The sequence below is a fragment of the Telopea speciosissima genome, chromosome 9 (assembly GCF_018873765.1).
Source record: "Telopea speciosissima isolate NSW1024214 ecotype Mountain lineage chromosome 9, Tspe_v1, whole genome shotgun sequence".
Lineage (NCBI taxonomy): Eukaryota > Viridiplantae > Streptophyta > Magnoliopsida > Proteales > Proteaceae > Telopea > Telopea speciosissima.
In genome coordinates this window covers 14,409,345-14,437,160 of record NC_057924.1, presented here as the reverse complement: position 1 = coordinate 14,437,160, position 27,816 = coordinate 14,409,345, and the positions used below count along the sequence as shown (strand labels likewise).

The window sequence follows — 27,816 nt, the reverse complement described above, 5'->3', positions numbered from 1 at the left end:
ACAAAATCTGATTTTACCTGAAGATTTTCCTTTTATATGGATTTTACCAAGGACAAAGTCCCTTTCAATCAAGAAGACCTAGGGTTAAAATTTTCAAATTTCGGTGGGATTTCGATCCCTGCCAAAACTGACATATGTCGGTAAATTCTGCATCTTTTGGACCGAGTCTTTCCACACCCACGGTCAAGGGAGAAGCCCTTGAACCCGAGGGTTCGGATGGTGTCCATAGGGGATCAGGGAACAGTGGAGGTATTATTGACTTTGTACTATGGGGGGGGGGGGGGGGCAGAACATTTATGACCCTTGATGCAATGATGGGTATACGTGTGTGCAGGAAAACTTTTGCCATTTTCTTTTGACCCTTGTCAAAACCAAAATATTTCACCGAAATTTCGACATTTAAGTCCCTACTCCGTAGTCCTCAAAATGTCTAACCATGATAAGACCTTCTATTACTATTACTGCTTCTCTTGTCTGATGTAGGATACGGGTTTTCACCTTTGAAGATACACCTCCCTTTAAAGAGCCTAAATTTCCTGAAATAATTTTGCATTTAAATATTTTTCCCCTTTTGAAGTTTCCTTATGAGATAATTGATCTTTTTCCTCAAAGTATTTTAACTCCACATGGCAATTTAATTTCTAATTGTTTACATAATTCATTGGGAAGTCTTTTTTTTTTTAAATTTTATTTTCGGGGTAATATTCTTTGGCAAGACTTTAATATTTAAATGTTGAAGTTTTACCTATGGAGATTTCAGTAGGCAGAGTAAACCTATGGAGATTTCAGTAGGCAGAGTAAAACAGTGGAATAGAATTCTGCTGCTTACCATGATTGGTGGTGTTTTGGTTGGGGGCGTTGGAGTTATCTGATAATTATAGTGCTGAGGAATCTGATTTCATTAGGTTTGGAACTATTCTGCTGGTGACTCAAGGACACATTTGCATACATACCACATTTTTTGATTATTTATTTATTTATTTACGTTTTTATTTTTGTGGGTAGGGGGTTCCTGATTCCCAATGTGTCCTTTGTCCTGCAGCCATGCTGATAGATGGTAATTCTTGCGGTTACTGGATCACCCTATTTAACTAGTTTCTTACCTCAGTTGTCTTGGTGCTCTGCAGATTTTACGGGTCCTCATCACAATCTTGGATACTTCTAGTGATCCCAGGGCCCTAGCAGTTGCTTGTTATGATCTGGCACAGTTTATTCAGAATCATCCAGCTGGACGGATCATAGTTACTGATCTCAAGGCTAAGGAGCGTATTATGAAGCTAATGAATCATGAGAATGCTGAGGTAACAAAGAATGCCCTTTTCTGTATTCAGAGGCTTTTCCTTGGGGCAAAGTATGCTAGCTTTTTGCAGGCTTAAGTCCGGTGATACATGTTCCAAGTTGACGTCTCAGATGTCTGTTGACATACTAGGTTATATGGAAATTTGGATGTTATTGGTTGGCAAATAGTTGGTTTTTTATCGAGGATCTTCTTTTGATCTATTTATGTTGTAAAAAAATAAACTTGGGATTATTGTAGACAAAAATTGTTATGACTTCAATTTTAAATTGTTTCTCAACTATTAATAAAGTTCCAACTATTCTGTTACTATCATTTGTCAGTGTATTTTCTTGGTGAATGGGATGTGCCCAGTGCAGAATACCTATTCACTCAAGATCTGTGAGAAATGAATCAAATGATGCACCTGATGGTTAAATCGGTAAGGACCTTATCTGTGGAAACATGAACTGTCTGAACCCCAGAGCTCTGTTCAACGAGGGAGAGGTTGATATGCGGCCACTGTTGTGTCATTAGATAATTTCAAAATCAGTTCCTGAAGAATGAAACAGAAATTAAAAAATGTTGATGCCCTCAAATTCAAACCGATATTATCATGTTGGCTGCTGATTGATGTTAAAACTTGCAATTTGTATGGTCTCAAGGGAGGAACGAGATAATCACTGCAGGCTCCTCCAAGTATTTTGTCTATGCATGGACATGGAATATGCAACCTATATTGTCAGAAGCTGGTCAAGTTAGCCACAACTATTGAGTATAGATTTTCTGAGAAATATTTTTATGGAACAATGAACAAACTGGGAATCAGATGCCACTCTCTAAAAGGATATCAATCGGTGAAAAACACCAAATTGTTCAATGTAGCAGCAGTACGCATCCGCTATGCGTTAAGCCTTTGTCAATGGTGTCTGGCAGTGTTTGCTGGGCCTCAAGATGTGTAGGAACGTGGTCGATGTGATAATCTAACAATGGATTGATTCTTTTCACATTCCATTCCAGGAGATTGCTACGAAAAGTGTTATCAAAATTCACTTTTTATTTGATGAACAGGAACCAAATACTCATAAGCTTCAACAGAAGATACAAGTGCCCGGCATATATTTAATTGGACTATCAAGCAAGCTATTTTGAAGAGCAATAGAGAAATTGGTAATCACAACATACAAGCTTCATTAAACCTCGGTCATTCAGGATTTGATGAATGCCAATGACTTGGAAGGAGCTAGGACATCAAAGGGACACAATGATCAAGGACAAAGCTTCAGAAGATCAGAGGATTAGGAATATTTTTTTTTCGCATTTCTTGATGTAATCATATGTAACCATTCCAACAGAGTAGATGCCCTTTAATATAAGTCACCCATAAAAAATAGGAGTCAACCAATCCCTTACTTCAACGCTAAAGGCTTGACTTCAGTAGATTAGGCATGTTTCCCTCAAGGGTTTTCGATAGGGAATGACTGGTGCGGTTTACAAAACATTTAGAAACAGAGAAGATTTCGTAAGAGCCGCACCGCCAACTAGTGGAGAGGATAGAGAATCTAGGAGCTTGACCCACGAAGAGTCAAGAAAGACGTCCAAAATCTAATCACCTGGGTGGTGACTGACCCATGCATTTGAAGTTGACTGCTGCCACTTGAACGTGATAAAAGAGAAGGTATGACTGAAATCCTAATTGCACTACACAAATTAGAGAAAAATAGTTTTTTTCTCCTTCAAACTTAGGATTCAGCCTTTGGAGAGGTACATTCGACGGAAATAATGTTCTAATGCTGCTTTCCTTTGGAGGAACACATCATCAATGTGTTCTAGTTAACTATGAATTATCGTTGTTAGGTTTAATGGATGTGTTTATCGAGATCCTTGTCTGTAAAATTTTTGAGATGTATATTGTATTGAATCGCTTTCGCCACCACCCTATAGGAACTCTCTGTTCCTCTCCCTCGTTACGACTCTCTCTTCCCCTCCTACTCCCTCTCCTACTCCCTCTCCTACTTTGGAAACCCATATTCTTCTCCCTCCCCGGTTTGCAACTCTCACTTTCTTCACCCCGCCCCATGCAAGTCTCTCTCTCTCTCTCTCACCCATGCAAACCCTCTCCAGCATTCCCTCCCCTCCCCCTTATGTTCCAACTTTCCCTTGCCCTCCCCCCTCTTCAAAAAGGTTCTGTTACTCTGCCTTATACATGTCCATCATGCACTAGATCACATGGCTACACGTGTCATAATGCACAAGATGAAGTTGTGCAGATATGTACATGGAATCGATCGGATCGATGGATCCAGATCAAGTGGTTTGGATTGGCTGCTCCAGATAACTTTAATTTGAAGTGATATCAATTGGAATCGGGATTAACCGATTCTAATTCAAATCAGCCGATTCCTCCTATCTGATCTTGAGTCCTAAAACCATGTGTTGGATATTTGGACCCAAAAACTACTGTATTATTGGCCTCATTTCCGAGGGGGGGGGGGGGGAATTATTTTTTAATGGGGGGGGGGGGGGGGGAAAGGGGAAAAGAAAAAAAAAAAAAAAAAAAAAAAAAAAAAAAAAAAAGAAAAAATGGAGAGGAGGAGGGGGGGAAGAGGGGAGAGGGGAGGAGGGGGAAGAGGGGGGGGGGGGGGGGGGGGGGGAAGGGAGGATACATTGTTTTATTTTTTTTTATTTTTTTTTTCTTTCTCCCAATAAGTTATTAAAAAAAATATTAATTCTTTTTTTTTTTTTTTTTTATTAATTATAAAATTTATAATAAATTTATTTTATATTTATTATATTTTGTTTTTTTTTATAATTTTTTTTTAAAAATTTAATAAAAATACAATATAAAACTTTTATTATTCCTATAAAAAATAAATAATTAATTTTTCTTAAAAATTAAGAAGAAAGGCTCTTTGAGAAAAAAAAAAAAAAAAAAAAAAAAAAAAAAAAAAAAAAAAAAAAAAAAAAAAAAAAAAAAAAAAACTAAAAAAAAAAAGGGAATTTTTTTTTTACAAACAAAATAAAATAGTTTAGTAAAAAAAAAAAAAAAAAAAATTTGAGAAACAAAAATATATATTTTTTTCTTCTCTGCTCTGGTTTTTCCTGTTTTTTGATGTTTTAAACATAATGCATGAACTATTTTCATTTAAAAACAAAAATCTCAAAATAATACTTGTGGTTATTGACCCAAGTTTACTTGTTTACACAGTGTACTAAGAAGGGCGATATTTATTTATACCAAATGTCATAAGTAAATGTTTTTTTATATTTACTTAAGATATTATTCATAATCATAAATAAGCAAATACCTCTTATTTTAATCCAATGAAAATAGTTAAAAAATCAAATTCCAAAAGGATAAAAAGTCAATTCTCCAGGTTTAAAAACAAAAACTGGATTTTCGACGATACATGCAATTTTTAACTTTTAAATGATGGGTTTCTTTTCAAATCAAAGAAATTTTATAAATCTGAAAATCATGTGTGTGTGTACATGCTATATTCTATTCGTGTATGAGAGAGAGAGAGACGTTATTACTCTCTTGTACTTATCCTATATTTACTTAAAATCTTCTATCTAAAGTTTCTTTTTTGATTCCCACAGGAAAATAAACTTTCGCTTCTTTTTCTCCCCTATTAATTTTAAATCCCTAAATTACCCCTCTTCCCTCTCCACCCACAGTCGGACAGTCCCCTCCCGTGCTCGCAACTTCTCTCTCCTACATCTTTACCCTTCTGCCCTGCCATCACCTTTCACCCCCCCCCCCCCCGGCCACCCTCTCTCCCTCCTGCAACCACTTCCGTCTTGTGTTCAATTCCAAGGTTGTTGCTCTCCCCATCCGACCCCAAGGCATCACTCAAATTGGTTGCCCTTTGGGTCAGAAATTCTTTCCTTTTCCTCTTGAATTCCCTACTCCTATCCTCGTGAGATTTTCCCAATGACCATCCAAGCACAACAAAGATTCTCTGTTCTTCCTTCAATATGGTGAAAGGAAAACTGGGTCCAAAGAGAACTTGTAAAAAATCTAGGAAAGAACCATAAAAAAATAGATAAAAGAGAACCCAAGAGATATAAGGATAAAAAACAAAGATTCATAATTTCCTTCTAAAGAGAAGTGCTCCATACCATGGTTTTAAAACTGAATCGGAATCAACCGAATCAGTTGATATGAATTGGAAGTGACACACCCGATTTTATTTTGGCCAATTCTGACTGATTCCCACAAACTCCAACCAAGTGGGAATGAGTCCAGAACGATTCCAATTTCCGGGTACTTCTGTTACGGGGAAGAGGTTTTCTAATATAGGATTTAAAAATATGAATCGCAAAAAGTTTGAATATTAGTGGGGAAGAGCATTAATGTCTTCTCCAGGGTGGATGACTCTAGACCATAATATCTCTCATCTTTAATCAAGAAATAAGACTAAATTTCCCTCCACCCACAGAGAACGATGGTTCACCCACCATCCTAAGGTTCTAGTATGTTCCAAAAATACCCTCCTAATACCCTTTCCCACCCCTCTCCCATCCCTCGGTGTTCCCATTCATCATGGGTGGTAGGAAACTCGGTTCATATAAATAAATAAAGAATCTGAGACCAAAAAAGGCATTACGGCATTTCTCCAAAAGAATTTTTAGCAACTTTCTTGGTCTGTAGACTTTCAACAGCATCATGTTAATAACACAAGGTTGCTAATAAATTTCAACACCCCCTTATATGAACATGTTAGATGGTATCCAGCGGATGAATCACAATACTTTACAAAATCACCTAAAATTATAAACTATGATGTTTATACAATCATCACTTAATATACATATACTTCCTCTTTCATTTCTTCCCCTATTGTATCCTCTTCTTCCACAGTACACTCAGTTAAATTCAGACACCCCCCGCCGTGATTTCCTTTCAACTCCCATAACCTGCTTACAGTGAGATCAAATGCCAAAATTTGAACAAAATAGCATCATTGGGTCTCTCCATCACACCTTCTAGATTGCAGGTCAAAATCCAAAGTTACAGACTCTGCGGGTTATGTTTGCTCTTCTTTACACACCCTTATATATCTATAAACTCGTTGACATCCCCAGTCCTTTTTCTCTGTTCCCCATTCCCCCCCTTTCTTCAATGGGACGTTTTTGAATTATTTCCCATAGATAACCAAGTCAGACCATCTCTAACAGTTTGATATTCCCAGTTGAATTGGCTGCAACAAGCATGGAGGTCTGACCATGCCAACACACGGAGGATATGAATTGGTTGGCATCATCAACTTCATGGCCAGAAAATGGGTCCGTATTACCAAATTTGGACAACAACACTGGCATGGGGAAAGCTCTGTGGTAGATAAAAACCTGTTGCACAGAAGATGAGAACTATACGACAATAAATAAGATGGATAGGAAATGAAGCTGGTAAGTGTAAATATCAAACAGAGTGAGACTTGTCTCCTTTCAATAATTACAATCATAATCTGGTTTCTAATTCAAGTTTGTAAGGAAAGATTACCATATGTTTAATGCGAAGGGACCACAAATGGAGTCATTAACAAGAGAATCCAAAGAGTGTTAAAATGTAGGCAGGGATAGGTGGTCAACAATAAACTTTACTGGTATATTTAACAGATCTACCACCACCATGAATGAGCTCAAAATAGTGACAGGATTCTAGTCAGAGTTAGTCATCACCTAGTGAGAACTCAACCGCAATAAGTTGGAGAGATGTCAATTAGTCCAGTAACCATTGCAGAATTACATAGCTTCAGCCGAATTTTGGACACAAACCAGGGAAATCAGCATTGCATGTTCTTTCTGGTCATTCTTTTGACATGCTCAAATAAGATCCCTAACTGGCAAGGTTTAGCGTACAAAGAATTTCTAATTTTTACTAAACTCAAGTGACAAATGAAAGATACCTTCAACAAAATCAGAAGCATCCTAGGCTTCTCTAGAACCACCTAGATTTGAAACTGAGTTGTGCTCTGGATGGGTAGAAATTTGGTATGGGATGAAACTGGGGCACCAATTTCATTTCTGTTCTTGAGATTGCAAATCTTAGTTGAAAATTTTGTTTTGGTGACCATTTCGGTTGGGGGACCAAAATGACAAGTTCGGATATTTCGGTCACCATTTTATTCGATGTTTTCAACATAAATTTTTGGTTACGTCATTTATTAAGTTATTTTTTTCATCACATTTTCTTTATCCAACAACTACTTCTGGCCTTGTTGTTGAGACATTACATTGTCAGAGGGAGGTGTTGGGTTCAAGTCTCCCCTCTTACAAGTTATTAAATATCAAATAGGATGTGGAATCGATACTTGGGCCTGATGTGGACCTAAATTGGGCCATGACCAAACATATTAAAGCCAAGAAACAAAATCAGGATTTCACCAAAATTTGTCAACATTTCTGACATACCAAAATCAGGAAAATCCACGTTTCTAGCCAAACCTTTACCACTGAAAATTCACAATTAAAGGAGCTAAAGACCAAGGGCTAAGGCCGAAAATTAATTGGTAAGTTGTGAGGGAAGATATGAATGACTTTGGGTTGACAATTTTCTCATGGCTTTAGACCGAGTTGAATGGTGAATGAGATCCCCATAGCCAACCCATTTAATTGAGAAAAAGGCTTATTGTTTAGTAGAGTTCATTATCAAGACAGGAAATAGAGGGAATATTCAGGCTAATGATAAGAGTTTGCTAAGTTTCAAAACATTCAATAAAGAAGGATCACCAACAAAAGCAGCTTGGTGAATGGTAACTCAAATCTATGAAATTTTTCCAAAAAACAATATCTCAACATAGAAATCAGCTGGGTATGATAGAATTTTCAAGGTCCCTAGAAGATACAGTTTGGGAAGGAATGCAACACCTCAATTGAGGGATTTGGAAATATGACTGGAAGAAGGCTAGCAGCCTAGCAGACAATTTTTCGACATGTATAGGAAAAAAAAAGTGCATAGAAGGGGTGACGCAAACATTATAAATCCCTAAACAGAACTACAGAAGAGGAAGTCCCATTACAAAAAATCTAGCTTCATCTAGACAAATGTAAGAGATAATATCATTCAAATGGTAAGAAGCTTTTGAATTTACGAGCCAAGAGCGGGAACTGATAATAACAGTTCTGAAACCTATCCTGTCCTTCAACCTGTTTCAAGTGCTGGTGAAGGGTAACTAGTTGACACTGAATGCAGTAAATTCAATTACACTTAGGATGCGTTTGTATGCATTCTAGGTCAATAATGCATTCCAAGAAATCATACCAAATGCAGCCTTAGTCTTCCACCCATGCTCTTAAACATCTGGACACTATTTATTTAATAAATATTTGTAATCTCATCTTCTCAACCTCAACACTTTGTGGGTCTGGGTGTTAGAGTTGTTAGAAGGGTAGTTTTGTCATTGTCATGTTATAAGACATGACCAAGTTGTATTTTTCCTTTTCTTGTTTTGTTTCTCTTTACCTCCCTAGGGAGGACTGCATAATTTGGAAGACTTTATTAACGAAGTAATGTGTGTTGAGTTCAACTCAACACACACAATCGATTCTCCCATCCTCGTCTCTTCTCTACTTCTTCTTCTTCTTGCTGTAAATCTCTTCTCTCTTACTATATTCGATCTATCTCTAAGTTCCAACTTGGTATCAGAGCAGTTCTTTCACTGGTTTGAGAGTTGACTAAGACCTGGCTGTCCTCTTCACCTCTTCTTGGAACCCTAGAAAGGTAGAGGGTTCCATTGGAGGTTATACTATGTGAAAAATCACACATACTACATTCTTTGGAGCTGTATCCTTCAACTCAACAACAATGGAGAGAGATTCCCAACTCGCAAAGTGTATTTGAAGCCCTAGAAGCTGGACAGAGCATTACCGCCAGCCTGTAGAGCATTCTGCTCAGCTCTCTCTCATCTCTTCACCATTTGTGATGAGGACTAAGGCATTTGAATCACCTGAAGGCCTTCTTGCAACCCCCACCTGGTTTTAAGTGTCCCTCAGCTGAAGGGGAAGTGTGTCTCTTGAAGAAAGCTCTCTATGGCCTCAAGCAGTCTCTTAAGGCTTGATTTGAGAGATTTAGACAAGCCATCCTGAAGAATGGGTATTATCAGAGTCAAGCTGACCACACCTTGTTTATCAGGAGAGGTAATGGTACAGTTACAGCTTTCATTATCTATGTTGATGATATTGTGGTAACTGGGAATGATGTTGCTGAGATAAACAGATTGAAGTCTTATCTGGCTAAACAGTTTAAGATCAAAGACCTTGGACTCTTGAAATACTTATTGGGTATTGAAGTAACTAGATCAAGGAAAGGAATCAACATCTGCTAAAGGAAATTTGTCTTGGATCTTCTGAAAAAGACATGCATGATGACGTGCAAACCAGCAACTTCTCCCATTGATCCGAATCATAAGCTTGGTGATGAATGTGGTTCTTCTCTTATAGATGCAAGCAAGTACCAAAGATTAGTTGGGCAACTAATCTATCTCTCCTTGACTCGACCAGATATCTCTTATGCAGTTGGAGTGGTGAATCAGTTCATGCATGCTCCCAGAAGTGGACATCTGGATGCGGTGTATCGCAACATTAGATACTTGAAATCCTGTCCAGGAAAAGGTCTTCTATTTGCCAGGCGTGACCATTTACAGATTGAAGGCTACACAGATGTTGATTGGGTTGGTTCAGTCTCTGACAGGAGATCTACTTCTGGGTACTGTACCCTTATGGGTGGTAATCTAGTTACCTGGAGGAGCAAGAAACAACCAGTTGTAGCTAGATCCAGTGCAGAGGCTGAGTTTAGGGCCATGGCTCATGGAGTGTGTGAGCTTATATGGCTGAAGAGACTTCTTCAAGACTTGAGTTTTGAAACTGAAGGGCCAATGAGACTTTATTGTGACAACAAAGCTGCTATAAGCATTTCCCATAATCCGGTTCAACATGATTGAACCAAGCATATTGAGGTTGATCGTCTTCATCAAAGAGAAGTTGGATTTTGGGTGCATTTGTACTCCCTTTGTGAAGACAGGTGATCAAGTAGCGGATATCTTCACCAAGGGTCTCACTCCTAGTCTATTTAGTACCTTATTGTGCAAGCTGGGAATGCATGACATTTATTCTCCAACTTGAGGGGGAGTGTTAGAGTTGTTAGAATATCTTGTATAAGGGTAGTCCTGTCATTGTCCTGTTATAAGACATGACCAAGTTGTATTTTTCCTTTTCTTGTTTTATTTCTCTTTACCTCCCCATAGAGGACTATGTAATTTGGAAGACTTTATTAATGAAGTAATATGTGTACACACACAATCGATTCTCCCATCCTCTTCACTTCTCTCCCCCTTCTTCTTGCTGTAAATCTCTTCTCTCTTACTATATTTGATCTATCTCTAAGTTCCAACTCTGGGCACCCCACTCCCTGAAGATCTCAACTCTAAACCACAATTAAAGAGAATGAACTATACCGTTATACTTTGAGAGTGTTTTGAGAGTGTTTGGAATCATAAGTGGACTTTTTGAAATTAAGGCTGCATTTGGTATGATTTCTTAGAATGCATTATCGCCCTAGAATGCATACCAAACAAAGCCTTAGTTACTAATCAGACAAAGTCATTTCGAACATGAATGGGGTAGTGAAGCAATGGTTTAATCCACTATTTAAATTTGGAACCTTACTTGGATTCAAACCCTGGCTAAAGCACATACTTTAATGCTCAAAGCAAAACATACATATATATAAGTAGATTTGATTGACGGGTAAATGATAATTCAACAACCCAGTTTGTAAAAAAGTTGATTAGTCAGCGGACTGAGGACAAAAATGTTCTGAGGGTTGGTTGACCCACCCATTTTAGGGGCCTGATAATGGGTCCACCGGTTTACCCAACTCATTGAGCTGGGCTGGACTGAGCAGCCAGGTCTCAGAACATTCCCGACAAAAGAGGCACTAAGGCCACACCAAAGGCACTAGCCATTGTGGGCTTGTCCAGCTATGCTACAAAGCTTTCTCAAAATATAAAGCCAGACTCTCGTGGAGCTGAACTGGATGAGGGAACCACAAAAGTAACAAAATGGACACCTGAACCTCCAGTAAATTATAAATCAATACTCAATCAAGGAATATCTCCAGCATGACTGTACCAATCACATAAAGCAATCTCAAAAAACAATGCCAGTATAATCATGTAACATAAATCAACATATGACTAGGGGAACTTCCATGAAAATGGTGTTACTTTTTTTATTATTTATTTATTTAAGGATCCAGGTTTTATGCACGGTTGTGCCTTACAACCGTTAGATGGGGGGGGGGGGGACAGAAGTGTAATTACACATCTCCTTCTCTCACCAATCCAATGGTTGAAGGCACGACTGTCTACGTACACAGCCGTGCAAAAAACCTTTAGCCTTTTATTTATTATTATTATAAATTGCATGATGGTGCACTTTTGAATTGAGATACATGACTTCACCAAAAATAAATAGAATTGGGATACATGGTCATAAATATCATTAAGAATAATTTTCGTCTGCTTTAAAAATATTTAATTAATTAAATGATTTTAGTATTTTGAAACAAAAATCCTTATGTAGCACGTGCAACAAGAGTTTTAAAAATAGAACAGTGAATCTAGAATTTAGTTTTGAAAAAAGAAACGGGATTGGTTTTGTACTCCTGAAAACCATAGGGACCTGTAAATAATAGAAGAAGAGAAAAGAGAGAGGGAGGAGCTGGTCTCTCAATATTAAAAGAGACCAGAAATATCTCATTATATATAGATCTCTTTACAGGGGCAGAAAGGTAAAAACATAAAACAAAAAGAAGAAGGAAGGAACCCCTTCTCTGTATTAGCACCACATTGCCTTATGCTAATTTCAAGACGGGTATTACCCTTTCTACCCTCCTACATCATCTCATACTTCTAACAGGACTGATATTATTCTTTGTTAGAAACCGAAAAAAGGTAATTAGAAAATAACCTTTTCCACATTGGAAATGCCACAAATTGGAGATGTAGTACCTTCAACGAGTGACTACTCACTAGAAATGCATAGAGAGGAAAGAAGGAAATGAAGAAAAAATATGTTTTAAGGACAACCAGTAGAAAATTCAACACCTAAATCTGACACATTAAATTGCAGCTCTAGATAGTAGATGAGGTTAAAACCCAAAATCAATGCATACAAATGTAATTTAAAAAAAAAGAAACTGAATCAAGTTTTCCTTGAGCCATGGTGGAGGAGGAATTCCTTTACCAATGGCCAAATTTTGTGGACAGATGGATTCCCATATCTCAATACACTTAGGTTTCAATTCAAATGGAGTTGGTCACATAGCAAAATAAAGCATGGAGAAATTCGAATCCGTTTTAATGTCTCATCCACAACACATATTTTATCTCTCTCCTCTCACTACTGGTCATTCATCTCCCTAATTGAATGTCAACTTTTCCCTCCCCTCCTACATCTATGATCTATCATAGATTTTTTCTCCCAAAATCTTTCTAGATTCCCCCCCCCCAACCTTCCTTTCCATGTTAGATGACACATGTTTGATGTTTCTTCCACTTCCTCCTCCCAAAATCTTTTGGGTTTTTAGTGATCTTTAGAGGAAGATCATAACCAAAAAGTGAGATTTTCTTATTATACTTTTTACCAACCGGTTTTCCTATCATAGGCAACAAAAAATTAGAATGCCTTCATCAATTCCAAATTGAATTGGCCAATTCTTCCAGTTTTAATCCACTTTTTTAATTACAGTACACTATACCCAGCCTGGAAGCCTATCGCCTATTTATCTTCCTTACATCCATTACTAATAAATTTCAAAGATGCAGTTGGATCTTCGACGTATTTGTTGGATTATATGGGCCAGAATACCGTGGGGGGGGGGTATTCTGGACTTTTTACTGTTTTATTCTTGTTTCTATTATGTGGGTTTTAGTTCCACATTGCTTATTTGTAATTCTGTCCTCTATTTTCAATAATATAAATAAAGAGCTTGGGTGATCATTAATCATCCAAGCATTCACTCCTAATTCTAATCTCTCAACATGGCATCAGAGCAGGTTTGAATTAGGGAATCTCCTTCCATTCTTGATTCCCCCCCCCCCCTCCTCCCTTTCAATCTCATCTCTTCTTCCCACCCCCCTCTTCTGTTTTGATCTTCTCTCTCCACCATTCTCCCACTAGGGCAGCACTGATGAGGTGATCGATAGATCAGTTGTTGCCACCCTTTTACCTCACCCTATGATACAGTTTTTTTATCGATAGGGACAAGCTCTTGCTGCCTGCGATATTTGCTTCTTCAGTTTTTTTTGGATTGCTTCCACTTCTTGCCAAGGGACCAATCTACCTCATTGAAGACTCAAGAACTGCGGCAGTATTTATTTCTTTGGCTCAGTTCCCATCTCCAACAAGATTGAAGACCTAGGTCAATTTCTTTCCATCAAATCAGGGTTTTCTCCAAAACCCTGACAAATATCGATCCAGGAGTTTCAGGTTTCCATTGGGGCTGTTTTTGGAGGAGTACTTCAGTCCTATTAGAAGCATACTCGATCCAAGTTTCAGCTCTATCTGGTATTTTTATGTCAGCAATCAGCCCTCCATCGATTTCACCAAAATCAGGGTTTTGAAAAAAAACCCTGAAAAAGTCGATCTCAAGAATTACTCTGTCAGATGCTGCTGGTTTTTTGAGACATCTCTCCCTATATTAAAAGAGGATTCTCCACCAAATTTCAGCCCTTACCTTGAAGGGATTCTTGGGTTTCTCATCACACCAACTTCTCTGTGATCATGGATGACTCAGCTAATTCTACGGCAACTTCTGTTGGTGATGGCCAAGGCAAATCAAAATTTCATGCCTTTCCTACTAATCCAATCAAACTGGATGGTTCTAATTACTTGCTTTGGTCTCTGCCTGCTTCCTTTGCCATTGCTGGCCGTGGCCTTACTGGTAACATTAATGGCACTACTATAATGCCAACTAAGACTGGTCATGCTCAAGAAAGATGGCTTGCCAACCATGGTGTTCTCATGTGCTACCTGATTGGTTCTATGACTTCAAATCTGCAACATAATATTCTTCTCCTTGATACAGTCTCTCAAATTTGGGCTGCTTGCAAGGAAACTTACGGGCAACTTAGCAATGATGCCCAAGTATATGAACTCAGGCAGAAGGTCCTCCACACTACTCAGGGAGAATTTTCAGTTTCCAAATACTATGCTACTCTACGCAGTCTGTGGCAACAATTGGACCACTTCTCTAATTTCCACCCTACTATAGTTGTTGACATTACTTCATATAAGAAGCATGTGGACAAGATCAGGGTGTATGATTTTTTGGCTGGTTTAAATGTGGAGTATGACCAGATTCGTGTTCAAGTATTAGGCCATAAGCCTTTTTCCACACTCGAACAATCCTATGCCTTGGTGTCCTCTAAGGAAAACCATAGGGCTGCTATGCTGCACCCACCTATTACTGACAGATCAGCCCTCAAGGCTGCTGCCCCGGCTACTCTTGCACCCTGTTGGCACTGCTTCTCTTGGTGACTCTACTACAGGGACTGTTGTTTGTGAGCACTGTCACAAACCCTACCACACCAAAGAGAAGTGCTGGAAACTTCATGAGAAACCAGCTGACTTTGAAGCAAAAAAGGCTGCCAAGACAAAGATAAAGCCAAAGAACAAGGCTCATCACACTGAGACTGTTACTACAGCCCTTGCTACTGACATTGGTCTATCCCAGGATGATCTACAGACATTCCTACGTGTGCTAAGGACTTCCACTACTGCTGCCTCTACTACATTTGCTGATACTGCCAACTCCGCTGCTCCTTTAGGTTCACACTTTGCCTGGTCAGGTATTCCATTTGGTGGTCATTGTGCTTCTGTAGCTTCCCATCCTTGGATCATAGACTCTGGAGCTACAGATCACATGACCGGTTCCTCTAGCCTGTTCCATCGTTATTCTCTCACTTCTGGGAAAGGTAAGGTTAAAGTAGTTGATGGTTCTCTTTCCTCCATATCTCGAAAAGGAATCATCAACTGTACTTCTTCTCTTCCTTTGTCCTTTGTTTACATATTCCTAATTTTACTACTAACCTTCTTTCTATTAGTAGTATTACTCGTGATCTTAATTGCAAAGTAACTTTTTTTCATTCCCATTGTGTTTTTCAGGATCTGGGCTCTGGGAAGACGATTGGATTGGGTAAAGTACATGGTGGATTGTACCTGCTTGAAGATGGTCATCCCTCTCCACCACCATTACCTTCTCCGCTACCTCAGAACTCCTTGGTCTCTTCTGAACTTTACCAATGGCACTCTAAATTAGGTCACCCTCCATTAGGTATTTTAGCACATTTATTACCTAGTTTGGTCACCCCATGTACGAAGGATGACTTTTTTTGTAAGGCTTGTGTTCTGGCCAAACAGACACGATCAACTTATTCTTTATCAAATAAAAGGAGTTCTTCTAGTTTTCAATTAGTGCATTATGATGTTTGGGCTCCTAGTCGTAAAACATCTCTTTCTAGTCACTGATGGTTTGTTTCTTTTATTGACTATCACTCTAGGCACACATGGGTGTATCTTTTACACACAAAATCAGGTTTTTAAGTGTTTTCGGCATTTTCATAAAATGGTCCAAACTCAGTTCCACGCTACTCTCAAAATATTGAGAAGTGATAATGGAACCGCTCAATTTCAAAACTATCTAGCTGACCATGGTATTGTTCACCAGACCAATTGTGTTGATACCCCTGCCCAGAATGGTGTGGCAGAAAGGAAAAACCGCCACTTGTTAGAGGTGGCCAGGGCTTTGATGTTTGCTAGACATGTCCCATCTCAGTATTGGGGAGATGCTGTCCTCACTGAGTCACTGCTGCCTATCTCATCAATAGACTACCTTCCCGGGTTCTTGACTCCCGTAGTCCAGATGAAGTTTTACTGGGGAATTCCTCTATTGTTACTCCCAAGGTGTTTGGTTGTGTGTGTTATGCTAGAGATACAAAATTCCCAGGCAAACTTGAACCTAGGGGGTTATGTTGTATTTTCTTGGGTTATTCTCCAACCTAGAAGGGTTACAAGTGCTACCACCCCCTTCCCGCCGTACTTTGGTCAGTATGGATGTCATTTTTCATAAGACCGTTTCCTATTATTCTTCACCACCTCTTCAGGGGGAGAGTTCTAATGAAGATGTGCTGTCTTTTCAGGTTCCTCCTCTTGAGGTTCCTCCTTTTCTAACCCCTACGGCTGCTGTCCAGCCACCTACAACTGCTGTCCAGCCTCCTACAGGTGCTGCCCAGCCTCCTTTGACTGCTCCCCAATCTCCCTTGGCTGCTGCCCAACCTCCTCTGGTTGTTCCCCCCTCTTCCGAAGGGAGTCCTTTATAGGGGGAGACCATGGGAAAGAGTGTTGCTGATGTTCCTATTCAGGGGGAGCTAACTCCTGTCCAGAGAACTATTGGTGAGTTTCAGAAGAAGATTGACAACTCCAATATGATCACCTATAAAAAGGGAAGCACCAAAAGGGGGCAGCTTCAATCCACTGTAGCATGGATACCCATCCAGTTGCCGGCTCAAGATCCAAATTCTTCCTCTCTTGGTAAGCCCTCTTCCTCCGACCTACCTATTGCTCATCGCAAAGGTACTAGGACTTGCACTCTGCAACCCATATCTCATTTTGTTTCTTATAGTTCTCTTTCTCCTTTTCGTGCATTTGTATCTTCTATTTCTTCTGTTTCCATTCCTAAAAATTGGCAGGAAGCATCTACAAATGGAAAGTGGAAGGCAACAATGTTGGAAGAAATGAGAGCACTACACAAAAATAATACTTGGGATCTTGTGGCTCTTCCTCCAGGGAAAAAATCAATTAGATGTAAATGGGTCTTTGTGGTCAGACAGAAGGTAGATGGGACAGTGGATCGTTATAAGGCATGACTAGTTGCAAAGGGTTTCACTCAAACTTATGGAGTTGACTATCAGGAGACCTTTGCACCAGTGGCGAAACTCAACACTATAAGGGTGTTATTATCTTGTGCTGCAAATCTTGGGTGGGATCTTCAGCAGTTGGATGTAAAGAATGCCTTCCTCCATGGGGAGCTTGAGGAAGAGGTATACATGGATGTTCCACCAGGTTTCTCTGATGACAGGACCAGGGGCAAGGTCTGTAAATTGAAGCGTGCTCTTTATGGTTTGAAGCAGTCACCTAGAACCTGGTTTGGTAGGTTTCACAAGGCTATGATTTCAGCAGGATATAAGCAAAGCCATGCTGATCACACTTGGTTCGTCAAACGAGTTGGTGACAAAGTAACTATTCTCATAGTCTATGTGGATGATATTGCGTTCACTGGTAAAGATGGTGATGCTATCAAGAAATTGAAGCACTTCCTTGGCCGTGAATTTGAAGTAAAGGATCTGGGGACTCTAAAATATTTTCTAGGGATAGAAGTTGCTCGATCTTCAAAGGGCATCTTTCTTTCTCAAAGGAAATATATCCTAGATCTATTGTCTAAGACTGCGTTGCTAGGTTGTCATCCTTCACATACTCCTATGGAAGCTTCTACAAGACTTAAGGAGAAAGAGGGTAAACCTATCGACAAAGGCCGTTATCAGCGATTAGTGGGCAAACTAATCTAGCTCTCTCACACACGACCTGACATAGCCATTGCTGTAAGTTTGGTGAACCAGTTTATGCATGATCCTTATCCCTCTCATATAGAGGCAGTCCTTCGCATTTTGGGATATTTGAAGTTTGCTCCAGGAAAAGGAATTCTTCTCTCTCCGAATGGTCATCTGAAGGTTAAAGCTTATACTGATGCCAATTGGGCTGGCTCTACTGATAGAAAATCAATTTCTGGCTATTGTTCTTTTGTGAGTGGAAACCTTGTCACGTGGCGTAGCAAGAAACAGAATGTTGTGGCAAGGTCCAGTGCTGAAGCAGAGTTCCGTGCAATGGCACAAGGAATTTGTGAACTTTTGTGGCTTAAGAGGATTGTTGCAGGATATTGGTGTTGCTGTCCATCTTCCCATGATGCTTTATTGTGACAATAAAGCAGCCATTAGCATTGCTCATAACCCTGTCCAGCATGATCGTACAAAGCATGTTGAAGTTGACCGACATTTTGTTTTTTGGGTAAATAAGTATATTACCGAACCCCAAGAGGGGGCAGGGAAGAAAGAACCAAAGGACCAATGTACAAGAGAAAAAACAAAAAGGGGGGGAGGGAGAGAGAGAACAAAGAAAATAAAAAAGGGGGGGGGGGAGATCCTCCAGCCTACACAGAGGAGGACCGCAAAAGGGCAGAATCAAGGCCCCAAAAAGTCAAAATGTGTCTGTTCCTAGGGGTGTCCGAGAAGGGCCTCTGACGGATACAGCTGATCTTGGAGGACACATCTAAGGAGATGGCTTTCCAAATCACATCGAAAGATCTAGAATTGGAAGTCCATCTCCTGATGTTCCTCTCCATCCAGATATGGTGAGTAGCGGCGCTAAATACCAACTTCCCTATAGTGTCACAAATGAGTTCCCTGCAAAGCTTTTGAGCAGCCAAAGCCATTCGCGGTCAAAACACTTGATCCTTCTGCTACGCGGCCAGATGGATGATAAGGCTTTTTTCCCAAATGGTAGAGGTAAAGGGGCAATTAAAGAAGAGATGAGGAGTATCTTCTCGGCCGTTCCAGCAAAGGTTGCAGGAGGGGGAGACTGGGATGGTGCGGTGAACAAGGAAGGCTTGGGTAGGCAGGCAAAGTCTGAGGGCTCTCCAAACAGTTAGGCTGTGGCGGGGTATGTGGCCTTTGAACCAGACTAGGTTGTGCTAGGGGACAGGGGGGTTGGGATCTCTGGAGAAGTTCCAAGCAGAGGAGGAGAAGATGCCAGAGGGGGAGGGAAGCCAGAGGACCTTGTCCGCACGGGGGAGGGGATTTGAGGCAACAGGGGGAGGGTTCCCCAGATTTGAGAGATGATGTCTGGGTTGAGGGAGGGGTTGGGGGTCCAAGAGCCAGAAGAGATGAGGGATGAGACCAGGGCGGCCTTGGGAAGACCAGAGGAGTAGATGGCTCTAGGGCCAAGAAGATTTTAGAGGATACCTAAGGGGTGCCATGGATCAAGCCAGAGAGAGGTGGAGTTGCCATCAACGATGGAGGAGGAGATACCACAGAGGGCCAGAGGGCGGAGGGAGAGGATCTTCCGCCAGATTCAAGAGGAGTCGGTTAGGATGTGGATAGTCCAGATGGAGTCAGATTTTAGGAGATAAGAGTGAACCCAGGAAACCCAAATAGAATCCTGGCGGGAAGAGATTTTCCAGAGGAGCTTGAGGATCCCCGCCGTGCTAGAGTCACAAATGCGGCAGAGGCCAAGACCGCCCTCAAATTTGGGAAGACAGATAGATTCCCAGCTCACAGGGTGGAGAAATCTAGGAGTGTCGCTACCCTTCCAAAGGAAGGCGCAGAGGATGCGCTCAATGGCCTTGATAGTGGATTTAGGGATGCAGAAGATGCCAGTCCAGTAGATGTAGGTAGCTTGGAGGACCGAACGGATACATTCGAGTCTACCAGCGTAAGATAGAAGCTTGCCTTTCCAGAGCTGGAGACACTGGCGAATGTTGTCAAGCATAGGGGTACAATGGTGGCTCGAGAGTCTAGCAGGGATAAGAGGAAGACCAAGGTAGATGACAGGGAGGAAGCCGATCGAGAAACCTGTCAAGAGGCGGAGGGATTCTTTGGAAGAGTCCGAGATGCCAGAGAGAAAGATTTTGGATTTGAGGAGGTTGACACGGAGACCGGAGAGAGATTCAAAGAGATGGAGCGAGTCCATAATAAACCAGCTGATTTTGAGGTTAAGCCTGTTGTTCGTGGGAAGTCAAAAAACAAAGCCAATCATACTGAGACTGTGACCATGAATCCTACTATTGACACTGGTCTCTCCTAGGATGAACTTCAGGCATTCCGTCGTATGTTACAAGCTTCTGCTACATTTACTATATCGACTACTACCAATCCTTCCACCACTTCAGGTTCCAATTTTGCCCATTCAAATATTTTGTTTGCTGGTCATTGTGCATTGGTAATCTCCACTTCTTGGATCATAGACTCCGATGCCACTGACCATATGACTGGATCCTCCAGCCTCTTCCATTACTATTCAAGACGAAGTTTGGGTAGTCGATGGGTCTCTCTCCTCTGTCTCTGGGAAAGGCTCTATCAGTTGCTCCCCTTCTATCACTTTATCCTCTGTTTTACATATACCTAATTTTACTACTAATCTTCTATCCATTAGTAGTCTTACTCGTGACTTGAATTGTAAAGTGACTATTTTTTTCTTTCCCACTGTGTTTTTCAAGATTTGGCAACGAGGGCGACGATTAGATCTGGTAAAGTGCATGGTAGATTGTATCTGCTTGAAGATGGTTGTCCTCCTCCACCAACACCACCATCTCACATTTATCAAAATTCATTAGTCTCTTCTGAACTTCAACAATGGCACAATCGATTAGGTCACCTCCCTTTAGGAACTTTACCTCATTTATTTCCAGCATTAGTTAAGCAATGTAATAAGGATGAATTTTTTGTGAGGCTTGTGTTCTGACCAAACAGACTCGTTCAACTTATTCTATTTCTAATAAAAGAAGTCTTTCTATTTTTAATATGGTTTATATGGATGTGTGGGGTCCTAGTTGGAAACCTTCTTTTTCTAGCCATCGTTGGTTTGTTTCCTTTATTGACTGTTACTCTAGGAGTACATGGGTGTATTTGATGCATAATAAAAGTGATGTTTTCTCATGTTTTCAGCATTTTCACAAGTTGGTTCAGACCCAATTCAATACCTCTCAAAATTTTGAGGAGTGACAATGGCAAAGAGTATAAGGAAGGTCAGTTCCAAAAATACCTTGCCACATGGGATACTTCACCAGACCAATTGTATTGATACACCTGCCCAAAATGGAGTAGCTGAAAGAAAAAACTGCCACCTATTAGAGGTAGCTCGAGCTCTTATGTTAACCCGTAATGTCCCCCCCCCAGTATTGGAGGCATGATGTTTTTACTGCAGCCTACCTAATTAATAGGATACCTACCCGAGTTCTTGACTCGCGTACCCCCACTGACCTTTTACATGGCTCCTCAGCATTTATAGTTCCCCCTAAAGTTTTTGGTTGTATTTGTTATGTTCGGGATACTCGAGCCCCTTGTAAACTTTAGCCACGTGGTCTTCATGGCATTTTCTTGGGTTATTCTCCCTCCCAAAAGGGTTATAAATGCTACTATCCCCCCCACCCGTCGTACGGTGGTGAGCATGGATGTTATATTTCATGAAACCCTTTCCTATTATCCCATAGGACCTCTTCAGGGGGAGCATTCTAATGAAGATGTGTTGACTCATGGGGCCCCTCTTGAGGCTCTGGTGTATAACCAACCTGAACCCAATTATAACCACATCGAACCTACTCCTCTTGTTCCTCACATACCGTCTATCGAAGAGGATCCCACACAAGGGGAGACCTTGGATATTGGTAATGATGCAGTTCCTGTTCAGGGGGAGCTTACTCCAATCCAGAAAACCATTAAAAATTTTTAGAGGAGAATTAATGATTCCAATCTCAAAACATATCAGAGAGGATGTTCCAAATACAAGCAGCTTGCATCCACTACAATACCAATACCCATTCCATTGTCGACTCTGGATCTGGATCATCCTTTCACTTTAGGTAAAACCCCTTCTCCTGAGTTACCGATTGCTAATCGCAAAGGTATTAGGACTTATACTCAACATCCTATATTTCATGTTGTCTCCTATAATTCCCTTTCTCCATCCTTTCGTGTTTATGTTTCTTCTCTTTCTTCCATTCGTATTCCCCAAAATTGGCAGGAGGTTCTTACAAATGGAAAGTCGAAGGCAGCAATGATGGAAGAAATGAGAGCCTTACAAAAAAAATGATACATGGGATCTTGTGGTTCTTTCTCCAGGGAATAGACCAGCTGGATGTAAATGGGTGTTTGTGGTGAAACAGAAGGTAGATGGCACTGTGGATCGGTATAAGGCACAGTTGGTGGCGAAGGGGATTACTCAAACATATGGGATTGACTACCAAGAGACCTTTGCACCTGTTGCTAAACTAAATACTGTCAAAGTACTACTATTTTGTGCAGTAAATCTGAGGTGGGATTTACAACAGTTGGATGTGAAGAATACCTTCCTCCATGGAGAGCTTGAAGAGGAGGTATATATGGATATTCCACCTGGTTTCTCATGCGACAAAACCAGTGGCAAGGTATGTAAGTTGAAGCATGCTTTATATGGGCTAAAGCAATCACCTCATGCTAGGTTTGGAAAATTTCATAAGGCTATGGTTTCTGTGGGATATAAGCAGAGCAATGCTGACCATACTCTATTTATCAAAAGGAATGGTGATAAAATAACCATTCTCATTGTCTATGTTGATGATATTTTGGTGACTGGGAATGATGGTGATGAGATCAACAAGTTAAAGACTTTCCTTGGCCGTGAATTTGAAATAAAGGATCTGGGAAGGCTGAAGTACTTTCTAGGGATAGAGGTTGCTCTATCTTCAAAGGGCATCTTTCTTTCTCAAAGGAAGTATATCCTATTCTATTATTTGAGACCAGGCTGTTAGAGTGTCACCCTTCGGATACACCTATGAAGGCTACTACAAGACTCAAGGAAAAAGAGAGTAAACCAGCTGATAAATGTCGCTACCAGCGGCTGGTGGGAAAACTTATTTACCTCTCTCATACACGGCCAGACAGCCATTGCCGTGAGTTTGGTAAGTCAGTTCATGCATGATCCTTATTCCTCTCATATGGATGTTGTTCTTTGTATTCTTCGTTATTGAAGTCAGCCCCGGGAAAATGAATTCTTTTATCTCCTCATAGCCATCTACAAGTTGAAGCGTATACTGATGTTGATTGGGCTAGATCTTCTGATAGAAAGTCCATATCTGGTTATTGATCCTTTGTAGGTGGAAATCATGTCACTTGGCGTAGCAAGAAACAGAACGTGGTGCCAAGGTCTAGTGCTGAAGCAGAGTTTCGTGCTATGGCACAAGGCATTTGTGAGCTATTGTGGCTTAGAGGTTTATTGCAAGATCTTGATGTTCTTGTCCGTCTCCCTATGATGTTGTATTGTGACAACAAGGTTGCTATTAGCATTGCTCACAATCCGGTTCAGCATGATCGTACCAAGCACGTGGAGGTGGATAGGCACTTTATCAAAGAGAAGTTGGAAGGAGGTCTGATTTGTGTACTCTTTGTGAAGTTTGCTGATCAATTAACTGATGTATTCACTAAGAGGTTAAGTGGGAAAGTCTTTCATCATATTTTAGTCAAGTTGGGCATGTTTGATATTGATGCTCCAACTTGAGGGGGAGTGTTAGAATAATAACCGTGGGAGTATTTTTAGCAAGGTAGAATTGTAATTAGGGCTGTGATACTGTTCACATGAACAATGTCGTGAATAGTGTTGGTGAACAGTGTTGGGGCATATATGTAATTTTTCCTATTAGGATTTTATTATAAATAAAGAGCTTGGGTGATCACATTGATCAATCCAAGCATTGAGCTCTAAATTCTTTCTTGTTAACAATAAGGCATCCATATCTCGTCATTACTATCCCAGGTAACTTTGGATACCTTATTCTTCTAGCTCCTCTAATCTAAAAACTCCTACTCCTCCTTATGACCTCCGTTGTACACACCCTAACCGACCACCAACTTCCTATCAACTATTATACTTGGACCCATTCCAGATCACTTGAAACCCCTATATAACACTCATCTCCAAAACTTGGAGATGTTCTGCTAAAATATCATTCTTTGGTTTCCTCTACTTGACAGTTCCATAGTTCAAATGCAAGGGGATTGAAGTACCATAACTTGGCTATATTGTGGCTTCCCTTCAGTCAAACTAATATAAATTGACTAAACTGCTGGCTTACCTCCAGTCCAAAGTGCCTAGTTGCCACAAGTGCCATTTCCTTGACAGGGAGATTCAACAATGCATCAGATGGTACGTGTACACCCCTCCCCCTTTTTCTCCTAATGACAGTAGGACACACCCATTTGTACCAGTGAGAAGTGGGTTAGTCAGTACATTTCTACAACTCTGTTCCAGTGAATAATCTAGAAAGTATAAATTTCTATTCCTTTTGATTTTCACAAACATTTATAAATAGCAAATACTGAAATGAATTCCACTCCACTGTAAACATTGCCTCAATATTATTGGAACCAACTCATGAGACATGTTCTTAACAACCATTATTTTCAAGGGGAAAAGGAACAGATATAGAACACCAGCCCACTTCAAATCACAACCTGAACAAATAGTAGGTATCAACAGCTATTGCATGAACATAAATTAAGTTCACAGATAAAGTACCTCATTTGTTTCTGAGCCTGTAGCAATGTATCCATCAGATATAGAAAGGCCCACAAAATTCTAGAACCAAATGGAAATATGTCAGCAACAAATCCAATTAAATGGCACATCAACAGAAATTGACAGCTGAAATTAGTAGCCGAGGACAAAATCACCACGGTAAATACAATACCCAATAACCAAGCAACAGAAATTTACCAGGACTCATGAATTTGACTTGGGCGTTCTAGTTTTTTGTTTTTGTCATTCTGGGTTTTTTTTTTTTCAATTTATGACCCAGAATTGCAAAAACAAAATGGACTCCCATCAGGCTGTAAGCCAGACCTGTACTACATCAGAATACCAATTCCTTTCTCATCATCAATGGAGGATGGGATTGCCTCCTTGCATAATTTTTGGAATTGAGTGGGTTATGATCTTCAAGTTAAAGGAGATGATAACTGGGCGATCTGATAGAACATTTTCCAGGAAGAAAAAAAATCCAAAGCTCTATGAAGATTCCCCCCCATTTTCCCTATATAAGGTTCTTGGCTTAAATAAATACATGTCAAGTTTAAAATGAAAAAGAAATTAAAAAAAAAAGTATATAATTGTTAAATTCTATTTTTTGTACACTAGATAAATACTCCAACTATTCCACAAAAAACTGTCTGTTTTGTTTGGCCAAAAAACCTACCACTTCAAAAATCTTTCGTATAGCCAAACTGAAACAGACAATTCAATGAAATTTTCGGTTTTATGTTTCTTTTATTTTGATTCATTGCAGCCTGTTTCGGTCAAGTTCAGTGAATTCATCCGAGACAAGTAGAAGACATGGATTTGGAATCTCTTTTTAGGTAAAAATCCGTTGGTTTTAATTGGCCAAAATGAAAACCATTTATAAATAAGCTCCAAAATACCCATTTTGTAGCCCACTTCAAGGGTTTCTCAATGCCCAATCCAATACTAAATATACTAGACTAGAGTTAGATCTTGACTCAGAAAAAAAATTTTCTAGACAATCTTTACATATCCCTCCTATTTCAACAAGACAAATTGGTATACAAAGAAAAAAGAAATTAAACACTTCATCAGCCCACATGGCCCCGAATATTTTGAGATGCTCTATTGGGACGAATGTGCAACCACAAGGAAGAACCCAAGCAAAAAATCACACACAACGCAAGGAATTTAACATGGTTTGGCAAGATTGCCTACATCAACCCGAGAGAACCATATATTTTCCACTGAACATGAAAAACTCTCTACACCACTCTCCACCTCACAAAGTGCTCCCCTTTGCTTGTGGCTAGGGTTTTCCATACAGAGACGATATATAGGGAACCCAAAAACCCTAATCCCCACACCGTTACAATTCTACCCCCATACGTGTAATGGCTCAAAACCTATCCCAATTCCAAATATAGACCCAATTATAATTATGTGGACCCACATAATACAAGACACACTCAACCCCAACAATCTCCACCTTGGCTTGGATTATACAAGCCACCTTGAAGAAGACGGTATTGATGTCGTTTCTGTAAACTCCATCATTGTCTCTGCCTATCCGCCACACCCAAACCAGCATGGCCCACAACCTCGCCTAGGGTGTCCTTGCCTGGCTGCCATACCCAAACCGGCATGGCCTCTACACCCCTACCCGGGGTGTCTATACAACTTACCACTGCTACACGATATGGTGTGGCTCCACCTTTCCTACCTCTGCAGCCTGTTCCGAGAGATCACTGCCACTCACCAAATTTGAAGCGAAAGCCACCCGCTTCTTTCCAGAGTTGCACTTGTTCATCACTTGAACCACATGCAATCTCTGTCCTCCACCTGTACCTCTTGCCCAAGTTCCAATAGGAGCTCCACCTATTTCAACACTCCCTGCAAGTATGTACAAATTACTAATCATCCATCCCTACATCACAACCATGGCCCCTTTAGAAACCCTGAGAACTCCACCTTCAAATGAGCATTTGAAAGCTCATGAATCTAGTGTTCCCAGTGAAATTCGGTTCTTCCTTACATCAGGCACATGCCTCACCCTAGTCAAAGTTCCCACAATCCCACCAAACATGCAAATCCATACAGTCCCAATCCCAACAACCTTGTTTCGAAGTTTTCGTACTCGATGAAGTAGTGAGATAGACATCTCCATCATTACTCCAAGACCCTTCCACGATACCAGCAGTAGATGATGTACCTTCCTTCTCCTCCTCTTTTCTCTACTCCTTATGCCTTGGACAATTCTTCTTTATATGATCTTCATCCTCACAATAATAACAAGTTATTTTGCGACCTTTAGACTTTGAGAGACCCTTTTACTTGTCAAACTCCTTCAGTCTCTCACTTGATCTGCCTCTACCCGGAGTCCCTGACCACCACCTGTAACCAAGGCACTAGCCTCCTTTGACGCCCCATCACCACTATTTTTCTGTAGTGTCTCATTCATCAGCAAAGCAGTAATAACCTCGTTAAGTTTGAGAGTATCCTTACCGAACAGTAGCATAGTAACAATGGGATCAAATGAAGGAGGTAGTAATACCAACAGAAGAAATGCCTTGTCCTCTTCGATCTTAACACCAAAAGCCGACAATTCTGTCAATTTCTTGTTAATGCCAACAGAAGAAATGCCTTGTCCTCTTCGATCTTAACATCAAAATTTGACAATTCTGTCAATTTCCTGTTGAACTCATCCAAGTGCACCTCAAACTTGGCTCCCCCTAACAACCGAACACTATATAACTTTCTTCAAAAACAGCCGATTTGTCAATGAACTAGACTTGTACTTGCTCTCCAGTTCTGTCAAGACTTCCTTTGGATCTACCAAGCCGATGACCTCACGAAGAGTGTTATCTGCAAGATACAATTGGATCGTACTATTTGCCAAATCCCTCAACTCTTGTCACTCATCGTCCTCCATCTTCTTTGGCTTTTCTAGTTTCTTCCTAAGAGCCTTAACTGTCCCCTCCCACGTAAGAATATTCTTCACCCGTTGTTGCCACAAGGTAAAGTCATTATGGCCATTGAAGCGTTCAATAGAGAAGCTTGAACTCTTTACTGCCATCCGATCTACCAAATTTGTGCCTTCCATGCCTGCCATCAACCTGAACAAACCGTATTAGTGTTGATCTTGCACGAACCCACACGATCTATACCAACGG

The 27,816-nt window shown here is 40.3% G+C and overlaps 2 protein-coding genes across 5 annotated transcripts in view; one reads left to right on the top strand and one right to left on the bottom strand.

Moving 5' to 3' along the window:
* Positions 1-1,464, top strand: part of LOC122640662 (V-type proton ATPase subunit H-like) — a 49,007-nt gene extending 47,543 nt beyond the window's left edge. Inside the window, exon 11 of the mRNA XM_043833889.1 lies at positions 1,128-1,464. Coding sequence (XP_043689824.1) covers positions 1,128-1,376 — 249 coding nt within the window. The 3' untranslated portion in view covers positions 1,377-1,464. The remainder of the gene's footprint in view (positions 1-1,127) is intronic.
* Positions 1,465-6,336: 4,872 nt separating this feature from the next.
* LOC122639750 (protein SPA1-RELATED 3-like) overlaps positions 6,337-27,816 on the bottom strand; it is a 46,419-nt gene continuing 24,939 nt past the window's right edge. For all 4 annotated transcript variants that reach the window (XM_043832690.1, XM_043832685.1, XM_043832686.1 and 1 more), the window contains 2 exons: positions 24,665-24,724; positions 6,337-6,631 (listed from right to left, as the gene is read on the bottom strand). In XM_043832690.1, coding sequence (XP_043688625.1) covers positions 6,443-6,631; positions 24,665-24,724 — 249 coding nt within the window. In that variant the 3' untranslated portion in view covers positions 6,337-6,442. The remainder of the gene's footprint in view (positions 6,632-24,664; positions 24,725-27,816) is intronic.